Source organism: Vombatus ursinus, unplaced genomic scaffold (genome assembly GCF_900497805.2).
Source record: "Vombatus ursinus unplaced genomic scaffold, bare-nosed wombat genome assembly UNPS02011353.1, whole genome shotgun sequence".
Taxonomy (NCBI): Eukaryota; Metazoa; Chordata; class Mammalia; order Diprotodontia; family Vombatidae; genus Vombatus; species Vombatus ursinus.
Genome location: NW_020951131.1, coordinates 604,441 through 618,608, shown reverse-complemented (window position 1 = coordinate 618,608; position 14,168 = coordinate 604,441). Strand labels below are relative to the sequence as shown.

The window sequence follows — 14,168 nt, the reverse complement described above, 5'->3', positions numbered from 1 at the left end:
AAGGAGAGAAAACAGGATCATACGATGCACGCAGCCAGCGAAAAGATCTGAGAAGCGGTCACTGTGAGGAGCTCCCAGGGCGGCACCTGGGGGAACAGATCACCCGCCCTCTGTGACTCAGGATGCCAATCCCGGATTGCTGCCTGAGTCTCAGAGAATTCAGTGACTTACCCAGGGTCACAGAACAGCAAATGTCAGAGGTGAGATCGGCCCCCAGGTCTGTCTCTCTGACAGCCCCATGGCAGCGTAGAAGGTCATCCAGTATCGGAGATGGCCAGGTGCGGGGCCTTAGCTCATCTTCACGAATGGTGACAGCTGAACGATGGGGGCCGATGGGGCTGGGATGCGGGAGCCAGAGAGAAATTCTCCTTCTTTGCCGTGCCTTTTGGGTGCTCCCTTCCAGGCACAATACTTCCTGTCTAGTCTGTCAAAGCATGTGAAAGAATGCCAACATCTCTCCTTCCTATAAGGCACCCACCCACCCAAGAACTGTGTGTCTGGAGCCAGGCCCTGCACAGAACTAGAACTGGGGGGGGGGGGGGTCCCAGAGAAGAGAAGAGCTGGGAGACCAAACACAGGGAGCCCTACCACCTAGGACCGCGGCAGCCTCTGGAGGCGGGGAGGAGGGGGAGGGGAGAGCCCCAGGGGCAGGTTGAAGAAACAAAACCGGACAGATTGAGAAGCATGTGCGCAGACTGTCCCCACACTCATGTCCTCCAGAAAGTGGACCCCGTCCAGCACCCAATCAAGCAGGACTGTGCTGGTCCCGTGATGGAGGTTATGTCCTCTCATTCGTCAGGGGCTGTATTTAAGAATCTTCGTAATTGCTTCAATTCCTTTGCATTTTTTAAGTGCTGTAGCTCCCCCAGGCCTCCCAGTGTGAGCCCAAGATGTAAGAAATGCAGAAATAAAGCTGGCTGGTTTGATAAACTCGGGGAAATGACTGGGGTGGGGAAGAGATCAAGGAGATCCAGAAAGGAGGAGGAGGGGGAAAGCAGAGAAGAGGAAGAAAGCCGTCCCTTTCCCAGAATGGACGTGGGACCTAAGAGGAAGGAACCGCTGAGGAGTTTCTCGCCAGCACGTCCAAGGTGAGAACCGCCAAGAAATCCAGGGTCGCAGGGCCAAGCGATGAGACTGGAGCAGGCCCTAAGCAGCTTGTTTGTCGTCTTCCCGGCCCTTAGAAAACCACCCCGTCTGGGTTGTCCGCGTTGGCCATTCGGAGAGGCACCGCGTGAAGGGCGAGCGCATTGGAGTCAAGCTCTGACGTGCTCTACTAGCCTGACGCTTTACTCCTGGCCTTGGCTCCTTCTCTAACATGGCCAGGCTGGACCAGACGGCCTCGAAGGGCCCCTCCAGCTGGAAATCTATGCTCTTATGGCCCTGCGTTCTGGGCCGATGCCAACGTCATTGTCAAGAAACAGAGTCAGCCTGCACTCAGCCCCGAAAAGGGTCGTTTATGCGGTCAGGACCCTGAGTGTCTTCTCTCTTTTTTCCCACGCAGATCAGTCCACTGAGGCCCCAGAGACCAAAGAGCCAAGTTATCCTGGTTGGAAATGAACGGCGTTTCTCAGTGTCCCCGTCCCCCCCGTCCTGTCAGCCGATGCCTCCCCCCATCACCCCCAGGTCCAAGCTGACTTTCAGCCTGCAGTCGAGTAAGTGGGGGCTCCTGGGGGAGGGGAGGAGCAGGGAAGGTGCTGTGTGCCCGGGCCTGCTGCTGAATTGTTCTCAGTGCGCCTTGGGCCTGCTTTCTTCTTCTTCAGGAGACTCGTGAGGTCTCGCATGAACGCGAGATTCCATTGGAAGACGCGAGGCATCCGAGCTCTGGCTCACCAGGCTGACTCTTAGGACATTCCCTTATTTCAAGGACGAGCACCAGACGTCCCTTCCCGCCCCCCCCCCGTGCTACTGCAGAATTGTGTGCAAAGGTTTAATTCAAAACCTCACGTGTTTCAGACTCCCAAATGGCTCTCTGCTTAATACTTAAGAAAGCACATATTTATTGCAAAAAATTTAATGCGGGCTATTGAATAACTCATAGAACAAAGAAGTCAGGAGTTCAGCATGTGGGGACCCAGCGTGTTCAGTGGGGTGGGGGCTAAATTTGGAGTCCCAGGACCCGAGTTCTAATGCTGGCTTTGCCATTTACTACCTATGTGACCTTAAGCAAGTCATTTCCCTTGTCTTCATCTGTCAGTGAGAGGTTGGACCAGATGGTCTCCAGGTCACCTGCTGACTCTGAGTCATTAGACCTCTGGCTCCTTTTGCCCCAGGATTGGCATCTCTTTCCCCGATTCCCTCCCATGGCCCTTTCACTTCTTACCTCCCCTGGAAAGAACAGTAACCTCCCAAAACATCTGTTGTGGTGTGAACAAGTAATGAAATTGTATTAACCTTTCTGGTGCTTATGAGATCTAAGGATGAAAGAGAAAGCAGTCATGTTTGACTCTTTGTGACCCCATTTTAGGTTTTCTTGGCGGAGATAGTAGAGTGGTTTGCAATTTCCTTCTCCAGCTCATTTTACAGATAAGGAAACTGAGGCAAGCAACGTTAAGTGACTTGCCCAGGGTCACACAGCTAGTACGTGTCTGAGGTCAGATTTGAACTCAGGAAGATGAGTCTTCCTGACTCCAAGCCCAGCGCCCTATCCTACGGCGCCCCCAGCTGCCCCAGAAGGAGGAAGCAAGCAGAAGCCGTATTCTCTGCACTACCCTTCCCCCCACCCTCATTTTTCATTTTTTTGAAGTTTCATTGCTGTGTAAGTGTGACTCATGAGCATGTCCACGAAGGCTTCTCCTTCTAGTCCTCATTATGATGAGGAGGGCTTTGGGATCTGTAGTTTTGACTGTCTCCCCTGGAGGATTCCATCAAAGCGACCTTCGGAAAAAAACAGAAAAAGGCATCTCGAGGCTGAAATGTTCATCTTTCTATACTTAGGAATAGAGATATTCTCATTTCAGCCTCCAATAGAAAGAAGAGTGAGCAAACATCCTGTCTGGAGGATCTGTGTCTCCTAGGTATAAAATTGCTGTTTTCCCCATGAATTCTGAAGTCTCTTTTTCACTTCTGTTTTATTTAGAACCTCATCAACCCAAAGTAATGGCCTCTTTCCATAGAATAATGGGGCTTTCAATTTTGAAAGAGATTGTAAAGGAAAGTAACTGGTGACCTTTTCCATGAGTATTTCTAATTTAGGGCTTTTTCTCAGAGCTATCAATGGGACAGTAACTGTAGACATGCTCTCCCATGTCTCGTGTCAGGGATATGACATGGAAAGCTCCCCTCGCTTTGATGGGTTCAGGATCTCATTGATGTGGGCACCAGCACTGGTCACAGCCCATCTGTGCCTTCTCATCTCATGTGGTTCTCATCCAGGTCTTCCCAAGAACCCTCCATGGGGCATCTATGAGAGGACTTTGGTCACCGGTGAACTGTTGGGCTCTACACCTATTATCCCCTCCCTCTGGTTAAATTGCCTGGCCCATCCCTCTTTTAGAAAACACCCCACCTCTGACTCTTTCCTTATGAAATTGGGCAAATCCCTCAATTTCCCTGAGGCTTGGCTTACTCATCTCTAAAATGAGGGGGTCAGACCTGATGTCCTCTAGTCTGACCTCTGAGGCTATTATATTTGACACTATTTTTTTTTCATGTCAGTATAGTATGCGTCATCCTCCCTGCATCCATGGATTGTGTTTTCTCTGTCTCCTGGTTTCTCTACAACACGAAACCTTTCTAAGTGGAGCATTCAATGAGTTGCACCCATACAGCGTCCCTGGCAGAATGTTGGTGTTAGAAAGAGAGGTTTTTACATTAGGAGTAGCCTGGACTTAGTAAGACTTCTGCACAGTTTCCCCAACAGTAATCATAACGGTATTACCATCGATTCTCAAGAGGGAATGACGATAAGTTGTTCTACGGCTCCCCACACCATTTCCATAACTCCCCAGGCCCAAGCTCCCCTCCCTGGCCACCACTGCTACCTAGAAGTGGGCTTCCCTTATTAAAACATAAGCCCCTTGAGGGCAAGAACTACCTTCCTTTTGAATGTAGATGTCCAGTAACAGGAACATTGTAGGATAGAGATAGGGATAGAGCCTGGACTCATGCTTTCACTGGTATGGGGAACTCCCGGGAGGAAACTCGCTTGGCCAGTGCAACATGGCTTGAGCCCTCATAGAGATTTGCCTCAAGCCTTGAGAGGTGAAGTGACTTGCCTGGAGTTACACAGTGGCAGGACTTGAATCCAGGTCTTCCTGAGGCCACCTCTCTATCCACTATGTCATGCTGTATATCTGTCCCTGGCACAGGTGCTTAATAAATGCTTTTTTTCAGTTAGTCATTCTTCCATTCAAATGCAACCCCACCCTATCCAAGAACAAACACTGGAATTTCAGTGGTAGCAGGCTGCTGAAACAACACTCATGCACAGATTCCACCAGCATACAGCCCCCAGGGATGAGTCTCTCGTCTCTAGGGTTCCCTCGGCTCGGCCTGGCATGGCAGACCTAACATCCATCGTCAAGCCCATTGGCAGTGCTTTTCCCCCTAGGTAGGATCTCCTGGGGCTCAAGAAGCCCTCTGTCCTCCACGAAGCACCAGCGGCTGTCGGTGGAAGTGGGTCTGCATTCTAAAGCCCTAGGTTGCTTCCATCATTTGTCTTCCATCCTCCTCTCCTTTCTCTCTTCCATGTAAAAGAAGCTGTCTACCAGAAGGTGCTGGGTGCATTGGTATTTTTTTCCTAAATCACACCCAGGAGCTCACAGAATAACCCTGCAGCCGCTGAGTGTACACCAGCCTCAATCAGAACACTGATTCGATTTAACGAATCCTCATTTTCCAGGTTTGGAGCTGAATGGGATGCCGAGCTTGGAAATGACTGACGTTCCCCCGCCTTTACCTTTGAAAGGCAGCATGGCAGATTACGGGAACCTAATGGAAAATCAAGACGCGATGAGCCCCACAACCCCTCCACCCCCGCCCCCACATCACCGGGTAAGTTGGCCATCGGCAGCGTGTGTCTACAGAAACTTTTTCCATTCTGAAAAACAGAACCTCTTCCCTCTGATTATGAAAGCTTTCATCTACACCAGGGCTGATGACTTAGCATGGGAGGAAATGCTGGGGATTTGGCTTGCTAGGAAACATTAGAGATCAATTAAGAAATTGATTTTCGAAAGCTTCTCGGGTTCAATGTGTTAGTGCTATCTAGCCAAAGGCACCTCCGGTTCTAATCAAGCACAGCTAGAAAGAAAAGAAAAATGTCAGACTCAACTTGCCTGGTGGACAGCATCCGTCATGGCTGACTGGCCATGCTACCTGGGACGAGCATCTCACCGTGAATTCTAAGTCACGGCAACCCTGGGAGCTCAGCGCTCTTACCATCCTCATTTTCCAGAAGAGGAAGCCGATGCCTGGAGAGGTAAAGGGACTTGTCTAGGTTCACGTGGCTTGTTGAAGAGTCAGAGGCAACCGCAGAGATGTCAGCCCCTCTACCTGACGTCCTGGACCTCTCAGTAACAAGCTCTTCTCTAGGGTCCCTTGACTCCTCCAGCAAAAAGCGAGGCAATGCCTCCCATGTGCTCTGCATGGCTAGAGATGCCAAGATGGCGAAGGCATGGCCCCTGCCCTCAGGAAGCTTACAGTCTCATGGAGGCAGGAGTAGGATGGGTCCACGGGAGAGGTGTATGTAGTGCAATGGGAAAGACCTTCAGGTTTAGAATCAAGGGTCTTGGGTTTGATTCCCAGCCCTGATATTTACAAACTGGGTGACTTTGGGCAGGTCCTTTCCCTGTGCTTGAGCCTCAGTTCCCTTCTCTGTATGATGAAGAGGAGTGAATGATCTCAGCTGTGTTCCAGCTCTGAGTGAGTCTCTGAATCAAATAATTCAGAAAGGGAGGGAGGACAAAATACAGGGAAGTGGCAAGCTTAGCCTTACGTGTAGGCAAAGTAGGCAGCCACCCGTGGGACGTGACTTAAGGAGCAGAGGTTTGTACTGTGATCTAGTCCAACTGTATCAATTGATAGATGGGGAAACTGAGGCACAAAGAGGGGAAGTGAATTGATCAAGGTCACAGAGACACTACAGGAGAGAGTGCCAAGGCCGACACTCTTTACACTACCCATTGCTTTCACTTGCCTGGGGAGTAGCGTGGGGTAATGAAAAGAGAGCTGGCCCCAAAGCCAGGAAGATCTGGGTTCAAGTCCTGCCTCTGACTCGTTCTGGTTCCGTGACCTTGGGCAAGTCCCTCTAAGACATTACGTATGTTACAGAAAAGGTACCATTCTGCATTGGGGGGGGGAGCTTGCTCACCTGGGAGTTCCCAATACCAGTGAAATCACAAATAGTTCAGTCTCTGTGATATCGCTCCTGCCTCTGTTCACCGAGGCTAGGGTTGAAAACATGCTCCTCCATCACGGCAAAGCTTCAAGAGCAAACCCTCCCCAGAGAAGGGAGCTCGCACTCAGGACCCTGGAGGGCAGAGAGACAATGTCCGGTAATTGGCCACTGAGGTCTGGGATGGCGAAGGGCCGCAGGCAGCCTTGAGGACCTGCCCAGGCTGGTTATATGTGCGTGAGTGTATGCATGTGTTGACTGTATGTACAGGTGAGTGTGTATATGTGTGAATGTATGTGAGTGTGTGAGCATGAGTGTATGTGTGTGTATCCGAGAATGTATATTTGTACGTGTGTATGTAAACATGAGTGAGTGTGTGTGTGTGTATATGTGTGAGTATGTATGTGTAAGTATGGGTGTATGTGTGTGTGAATATATATGAGTGTGAGTGTATGTGTATGTCAGAGTGTGTGTATGTGTTTGTGAGTATGTGTATGTGAGAATGTGTAAGTATGGGTGTATGTGTGAGTGTATGTGTGTGTGAGAATATATATGAGTGTGAATGTGTGTGTACATGTGAGTGAGTATATATGAGTGTGGGTGTGTGTGTATATGTGTGTCTGTGTGTATGGGTGTATGTGTGTGAGAATATATATGAGTGTGAATGTGTGTGTGTACGTGTGAGTGTGAGTATATATGAGTGTGGGGGTGTGTGTGTACATGTGCGTGTGCATGTGTGGGTGTGTGTGTGCGCATGCACACACGTGCTCACCACGTGGGCTAAGGATGATTTTTCCTGGCATAAGTCATGTCCCTAGTTCCATCTCAGGCCCGTTCTCATGTCCACTGCTGGAACTAAGTCCTCGCCTGCCTACTGTAAGCATTGTCATCCAGGTGTCTGTCCTGGGGAGGGGCCAAACGGCTTGTAGGGGAAAGGCCCCTGTCAGTGTGAGCCCTGTGGTTATGGGGCAGTGAGGCACCTCTTGGGGGCTCGCCCTCCTCCTGGCCCATCCTGGGGTGACAGATTGGGCCTGGGCGCCGGTCAGCAGGACTGGAGGGGAGAGAATGGAATTGACCGCTAGGCATAAGAGAGCTAAGGCCCCTGGGGCTGGACAGCCTGGTTGCTTTCTCTTCCTCCTTCTTTGTGATCTTACTGAATTAACTCAGTCTGTTCCAGACTGGAAAATATTCCTGTCCACCTTCCTTCCCCCCACCCCCCACCATGTTTCTTGTTATTCATTCTCAATGAAATAATTACATAGTAAGGATTCTTGGCAAGGCTCAGAATGGAGAAGGCTTCACTAACTAGGGGGCGGACGGTTTTCACCAGGCTGGGGGGGGGGGCGGAGTTTCTCTGTTCTTAAAAAACAGCATAAATCCAATGTGCAATTTCTTTTTTTTAAGAGGATTTTTTTTTCCATCCATACTATGAGGGGTTTCCATATTGGGCATCTCCCTTCTTACAGAGTAGAGAAGAGATTTTTTTCTTTGTTAGCTTTTTTGTATGGAAAGACTAAGCCAAGTGTACAATTTAATCCAACTGAACACATGTTTATCTAGCGCCTGTGATGAGAAATGCCTTGTACTTCTCTCTGGAAATAATAAGATAAAATGAAACCGTTCCTGCCCTCAAGGATCTGACTGTCTGTGGCTCAGTGTCCTGGTGCAGGCCGTAGGTCTCCTGAGGGATGTAATAGGGCGGGTAGATGCTGCCCCTTGTGACTGGGCTTTCCAAAAGAAAGCCATGGCCCCCATTGAGCCCAATGCTTCCCTGGCTTCCTTCACAAATCTCCACTCCCACCTTCTGCCAGGCTCCACCTCTGCCGGCACCTCCCCCCCAGATGAGCTCCCATTCCCCCAGTATCCCTCTGCTTGAGACAATAAGTATTTCTCCATTATCTCCCTCGTTGGCATGGGAGCTTCTGGGTGGGAGGGGCTGTGTTTTCACCTGTCTCGTGTCCCAGGTGATTTGCACAGTGCCTGGCACGTAGTAGGCTCTTAAAGTGCTTATTGATTGATTGATTGATTGAGAGGTTTGGGAAGAGCTAGAGAAATCTAATGATCTCTGAACTGGCAGCCGTCCGACCGACGCTGAACAGGAATCCCCCTTGGCCATGCCCAGCAAGCGGTGACCTCCCCTCTCAAGGAGCCCATCGCTCCTCTGCTGAGGCCACCATTTCCTCGCTGGGACAGCTCTTGGGATTGGGAAACCTCCTTTCAAGACAACGTTTTCCTCTTTGTACCTTTGTTCCTCTCATTTCCCCAGTCCCTCCCTCTGAGGCCAAGTAGAAAACGTCTAGTACCCGTGTCCTTGGAAGCCCTTTGGACACACTGAGGCAGGAGCACAAACAGCGATCAAGACGTTTTAATTATTTGTTCAATCAAAAAGCCTTACGGGGAACTCATTAAGTCTCCTCGTGAGTCAGATTGGTTTGGAGTTAGGAATAAAGGCCGTCCCGGGAGATGACATCGTGGTGTTCAGACAGCAGTAGTGACCTCCGGCCTGGTTGACGGTCATAGCTGAGGGCACGGGGCTGAGAATGACGTCCAAGGACGTTCTTGTTTCTGGCCAAGCCGACCCTTGGTGGGTGACTGACTTCTTAGAGGTAGCCCCAGGATAGCATACTATCCCTCATGCGGCCCCTCCTTGGTTCTCAGAGTGAATAACTGCTAAATTTAGACCTCCTGATAATGGAATTGTAAATCCAATTATATTAATTACCCAGCTCTCTTTGTTGTTTCATTCTTGCCTAATTTACTTGCAGAATGTGAGCTCTTCCAGGTAATGGACTCATGGTTTAGGTCTGATTTATGAAGCCAGAACCAACGGCAGCTCCAGCCCCCTCGTTCCGCCACCAGCCCCACAGAGCTGTTGGGCGTTCATTGATGGTTGGGTTGTGATGGGTGGTCATATCTCCTTGTCAGATCGGAGGAGACTTTGTTATCTAGTGAATTCCCAAGGGCGGCCGCATCTCCCCATCGTCCCCTGGGAAGCCTCTTTCACTCTCGTACTCCAAGCAGCTATTTGGCTTAATGGTCCTGACATCAAGACATTGGGCTTGAGAAAATCCAGGGACTTTTGATTCATTATTTCCCAATATGTTGATCGAGGCTTTAGCAGATGAAACATAATGATGTACAGTTAGTATAAACAATGAGCTTTGAGTCTGCTTGTCTATAACCTAAGAAAGTTCCAAATATACACCTTTTTTGTTAAACACATCTTTGTTAAAATGCCAGACGTTTTCGTTGTATTCCTTTCTGGGTTTTTGGTAATCCATAAATATGATTCTGACAAATCACTGGTATTCAGTCAAGTCAGTTACAAATAATCGATAAACATTTTCTTAAAGTTCCTACTATGTGCTAGGTACTATGCTCAGTCCTGAAAACATGGAGGCAAAATATATACACAAGCTACATAGAGAGTGTTCAGAAGAATGAAGTATGAGTCTGGACAGGTAGGAGAGGGGCCAGTGAGGAAGGGCTTTAAGAGCCAACAGAGGACTTTCTTTGTGATCTGGAGGAAATAGGGAACCACTGGCTTGTACTGAGTAGAGGGGTTGATAGGGTCAGATCTATGGGATGAATCCCATGGTGAGATTGGAGGCAAGGCCTTCTCCGGACACGCTCCAGCTTATCAACGTCCTTCCTCAGAGGGGAATGCAGCATTTCAGGTGCCATCAGCTCAGCCCTGATTGGAGGGGGACCATCCCTTTCTCTTTCCTGGAAGTTTTGCCCTTCTGAATGTCAGTCAGGATCTGAACACTGACCCTAAGGTCAGAGAAACCCCACCCCAGACACTTATTGACAAGTGCCCCAGTTCTCAGGTTCTCAGCCTCCTCACCTGTAGAATGAGGGGGTGGGCTCTAAGGTCAGAGAACTTGGATCAGCCGAGCACGTGTTGGAAAGAGGGGGAGGAGCAGAGAGGCAGAAGCACAAAAGGGCCCAAGGGCCTTTTTTGAGAAGGATAGAAAAATGGGCTTAGTTATGTTTTACCTGGAAAAAATCAAGAAATTACAGATAGTAATGACCAAAAAACCCACCACAACAAAAATTTGGACAATATAAATATCCCCCATCCAAACCAAACCAGCCTGTTGCTGTTCCTTCATCTCTCATCTCCGTGCCTTTACCCAGGCTGTCCCCCCAGCCTGGAATACCCTCCCTCCTCCTCCCCACCTATAGAATCCCCTTCCTCCATCCAGGCTCCGCTCAAAGTGTCACCTCCCACAGGAGGTTTTTAGGGCACCCCCAGTTGCTGGTGCTGCCACAGTTACTTTGAATACAATTTAAATAGACCAAGTATATTATAGGTTCTTGGTGTATATTTTATATTTATTTATGTATGTCCTTCAGGACAAGGATCATTGTGCCAGCACCTGGCACAGAGTAGATGCTCGATAAATGGGGAGTGAATGAATAATTGAATGAGGAAAATTGAGGTCCCAACTTTAGGAGGGGGGAGGAGGGCACTCCCACAGCCTTTTACTAACTAAGCCTGGGAACCAGCCAGCAGCGCCTGTGGGTTCTCCCAACAGCCAGGCTTTTATTACCTCCCCAGATGGGCCTGGTTTCGTGGAAATGCACTATTTCGCTTAAAACAAATCCCAGAGCAGCACTGGGAATCTGCTCCTGCTCATCCTGGACCATGAAGAAGCATGATGAGTGAATTAGCGTGTTTCAGGTTTCTCCAGGGTCTGAGGGCCTGATTTATGACAAGAAAACTAGTCTCCTTTGAGTGATCCTGCAGAGCTGTGACTGCTCACGTGCTACTGAGTGGGGGCACACACTGGCATGTGCAGTAGAAAGAGAGTCCAGCTTCATCTCGGTGCCAAAAGGAGGTGACTGCCATAAACCCTCCCTCATGCAGACTATTGGAGGGACAGCAATTTTAGCAGGAGAGAAAGTCACCCATTGCCTTAAAGTAGGACTCCAGCAGCGTTACCCACAAAAGTTGTAGGGGCCCGGCTTAAGTTATGCCAAGGACTGAGAAATACAGTGAGTTGAATAGAGCAGAGTAGACTGATTGGATTCCCATCGATGGTTGCCTTTAAAGTGTTTGGAATTCTTTTTCTTGTGAATTATTTAACCATACTTTCAATGGTCTTTTTTACATCATTAATTTAAACTGCAGTTGAAATTGGATTTAAATCTAGTTTATCATCAGATAAACAGATGGAAGCAAGTGCTGATTGAAGAAAACTCAAGTTCAAACTGTGTGGGGTAGTTAAATTCTACAAACACACACCTGCAGAAAACCTGCAGTGTGTAAGTCACTAGGAGGGCAGAGAAAGATCCTTGCCCTCAAGAAACTTAGTCTGCCCATGGCCATGGACCAGCCATTCTGCCCCTCACAGGCTCTCATGGTGACCAGGAGGCCCAAGAATTCCAGGCTTGAGATGTTGAGAATTAGCTAGCAAACACCCAACACCACGACCTCTCATCTTAGTGGGTCCCTTCCCACCATTCTGGCACATTTATCAACATAGAACAATCAGGGGAAAGGGTTTTCTAAGCCAAAGGTGGCTTCAGTCCAGACCCGAAGTCTTCACACAACTGTGTGTGGTTAACTAAGACCACTGGTTCGTTAGTTTGCCTACTTCAGTATTTCAGACTCCTTTCTAGAGGCTCACCACATCAGTTGTTGTTCAGCCATGCCTGACTCTTTGTGACACCAGCTGAGGTTTTCTTGGCAACGATGCTGGAGAGCTTTGCCGTTTCCTTCTCCAGCTCACTGGATTTGATCTCAGGTCTCTCTGACTCCAGGCCCAGTGCTGTATCCACTGAGCCGCCCAGCTGCCTCCCGGCACATAGTAGGTGCTCATTCATGCTAGTTGATTGATTTGGTATCTGTGTACATGTACTGTTCTCCAAGCAGTATGTAAACTCCCTGGGGCAGAGGTGGTTTTGTTTTTAGTTTGCCCTCCCCAGCAGTTGGCCTTATGTTGAATCGAATTGAATTGATGCCTTGCCTCCTTTTCTTTCTTCCTTCTAGAATCTGCCCCCCCCATTGCCAAGCAAAACACCGCCCCCGCCTCCTCCAAAGACTACTCGCAAGCAAGCTTCCGTTGACTCTGGGATTGTGCAGTGAGAGTGAGCGGGCCTTTCTCCAAAGATCAAACTGTACTATTTCCTCTCCCTGAATAGGTTTGAAGTCTGCTGTTTACCTCATTTGGGCCTGCCGTGTCTAACTTTTAGTACAGATGTTCTAACGGAAGAGAATTCCTGGCTAACAATGGAGCATGCTTCTTAGTCAAAACCAAACAAAAATGGCACTCAAGTAAAGCTGGCCCAGGCCCACGCCAGTGGGTTCCTGAAAGGTGGTGGCCAGCTAGATCAGTGGCCAAGGACATCTGTGTGACTGGGGAGCTCTTCCTCCAAGGTCCCCTTTCTTCATACCAAATGATCCACTTAGCAGACGGGTCAGATGACCCCCATCAGACAGGAAGGACACGTGCCCGTCCATAGCTCTGCAAGGAGTGGCATGTGCAGGAGCCCTTAGCTCCCAAACTGAAGAGTACTCATTGAAACGATCGTAGGACTGAGAGCCAGAAGCACCCTTAGATATCCTCTAATGGGCTGAGACTCGTAGAGGGGAGGTGACCTCTGAGGCTGCACCCTGGGCGTAGGGCCCACATTCCAGTAGAATGAGTGCCAATTTAAATTTTTTTTTCTTTTTTTTTGCTCCAAGTGGTTTCTTATCGACTGACCATATTTTAATTCATCAACATATCAAGCTCCTCCCCTTTCACAGCAGGCCCCCTCCATTCAGTCTGATGTAATTTAAAATAGGATATTTTTCAGCTACTGAACAAATACTAATTTATGAGGGGGTGGAGGGAAACATCATTAGAACTTACTGGATCATTTTGGGAAAATCAATATGGACAATAAGAAGATGAAGTTTTTCTTTTTTAAAAAGAAAAAGCATAATAACATGCATAAGTGGTTTTGATTAGCAGAAATCTTTTTGTCCTGTGTCTTCATTCTGTACAGAAGTGTGTATATATGACGGGTCTTAGAATGTTTTTAATGCGTACGGTGCCTGCTTCTATTACAAGAGGTGATTCCCAGTGTGTGTTCGTAATTTTTTAACTGCTAAAAGTGTATAAATAACATTTTTTTAGAATTTGGACATCCTGAAAATATTGGATGATGGTTAAAAAATATGGAGACTAACTTTTTATTCCCTAATTTTTTATTCTGCCAACTATATTTTTTTTATTCGCTACAATCATTATGCTCTTGACGTAGATGTCGTAAATGTGTCACTGACTCCCAAGAATAAAATATTATTTAAAAAAAAAGTCTTGGTATCTGACCTTGTTAATGTCACCCCCGCTATCATCCTTTCCAGGTAAATGCAGACTTTGTTATTTCTCCAGTGCTTTTCCATACGATTTAGTTATATACACATGCATGGTTCCTCGGCAAGAACGCTCGGTCATCTGTCTGTGACTGAGTCCTGTTTTTCTAACGTTAGACAGGAAGCAAAAATACAAAACAGTGATTTGTGTGCTGGAGCCGTTCAGGCATCATTCTCCAAGCTCCAGTTCTCGCCGTATCCTTCCTCAAACCTGGGCTTTCGCTTTTCCCATGCAGAGGTGACTAAGGTTTTGGAGCTGTGCTGTGCAAATATGGGAAGGAACTCTTATGATTCCTCCTCATGATGGAGCGCTGTGGCCGAGACACAGCCCATGCTCCATCCCTGCAGTGAGGGCTGGGAACCAGCTTCATCCTCCCTCTTTTTTCACTGCCACAAATCAAGGTTCCTCCTCAAGGCAAATCCAGTCCTTTTGGGATCCACACAGAGACTCACCCACAAACCTTC

The 14,168-nt window shown here is 48.4% G+C and overlaps 1 protein-coding gene across 1 annotated transcript in view; it reads left to right on the top strand.

The window, feature by feature from the left end:
• DOCK1 (dedicator of cytokinesis 1) overlaps window positions 1–13,614 on the top strand; it is a 523,683-nt gene extending 510,069 nt beyond the window's left edge. The window contains exons 49-51 of the mRNA XM_027855939.1: window positions 1,502–1,652; window positions 4,841–4,992; window positions 12,333–13,614. Of these exons, the coding sequence (XP_027711740.1) occupies window positions 1,502–1,652; window positions 4,841–4,992; window positions 12,333–12,428 (399 nt within the window). The 3' untranslated portion in view covers window positions 12,429–13,614. The remainder of the gene's footprint in view (window positions 1–1,501; window positions 1,653–4,840; window positions 4,993–12,332) is intronic.
• Window positions 13,615–14,168: the final 554 nt, after the last annotated feature.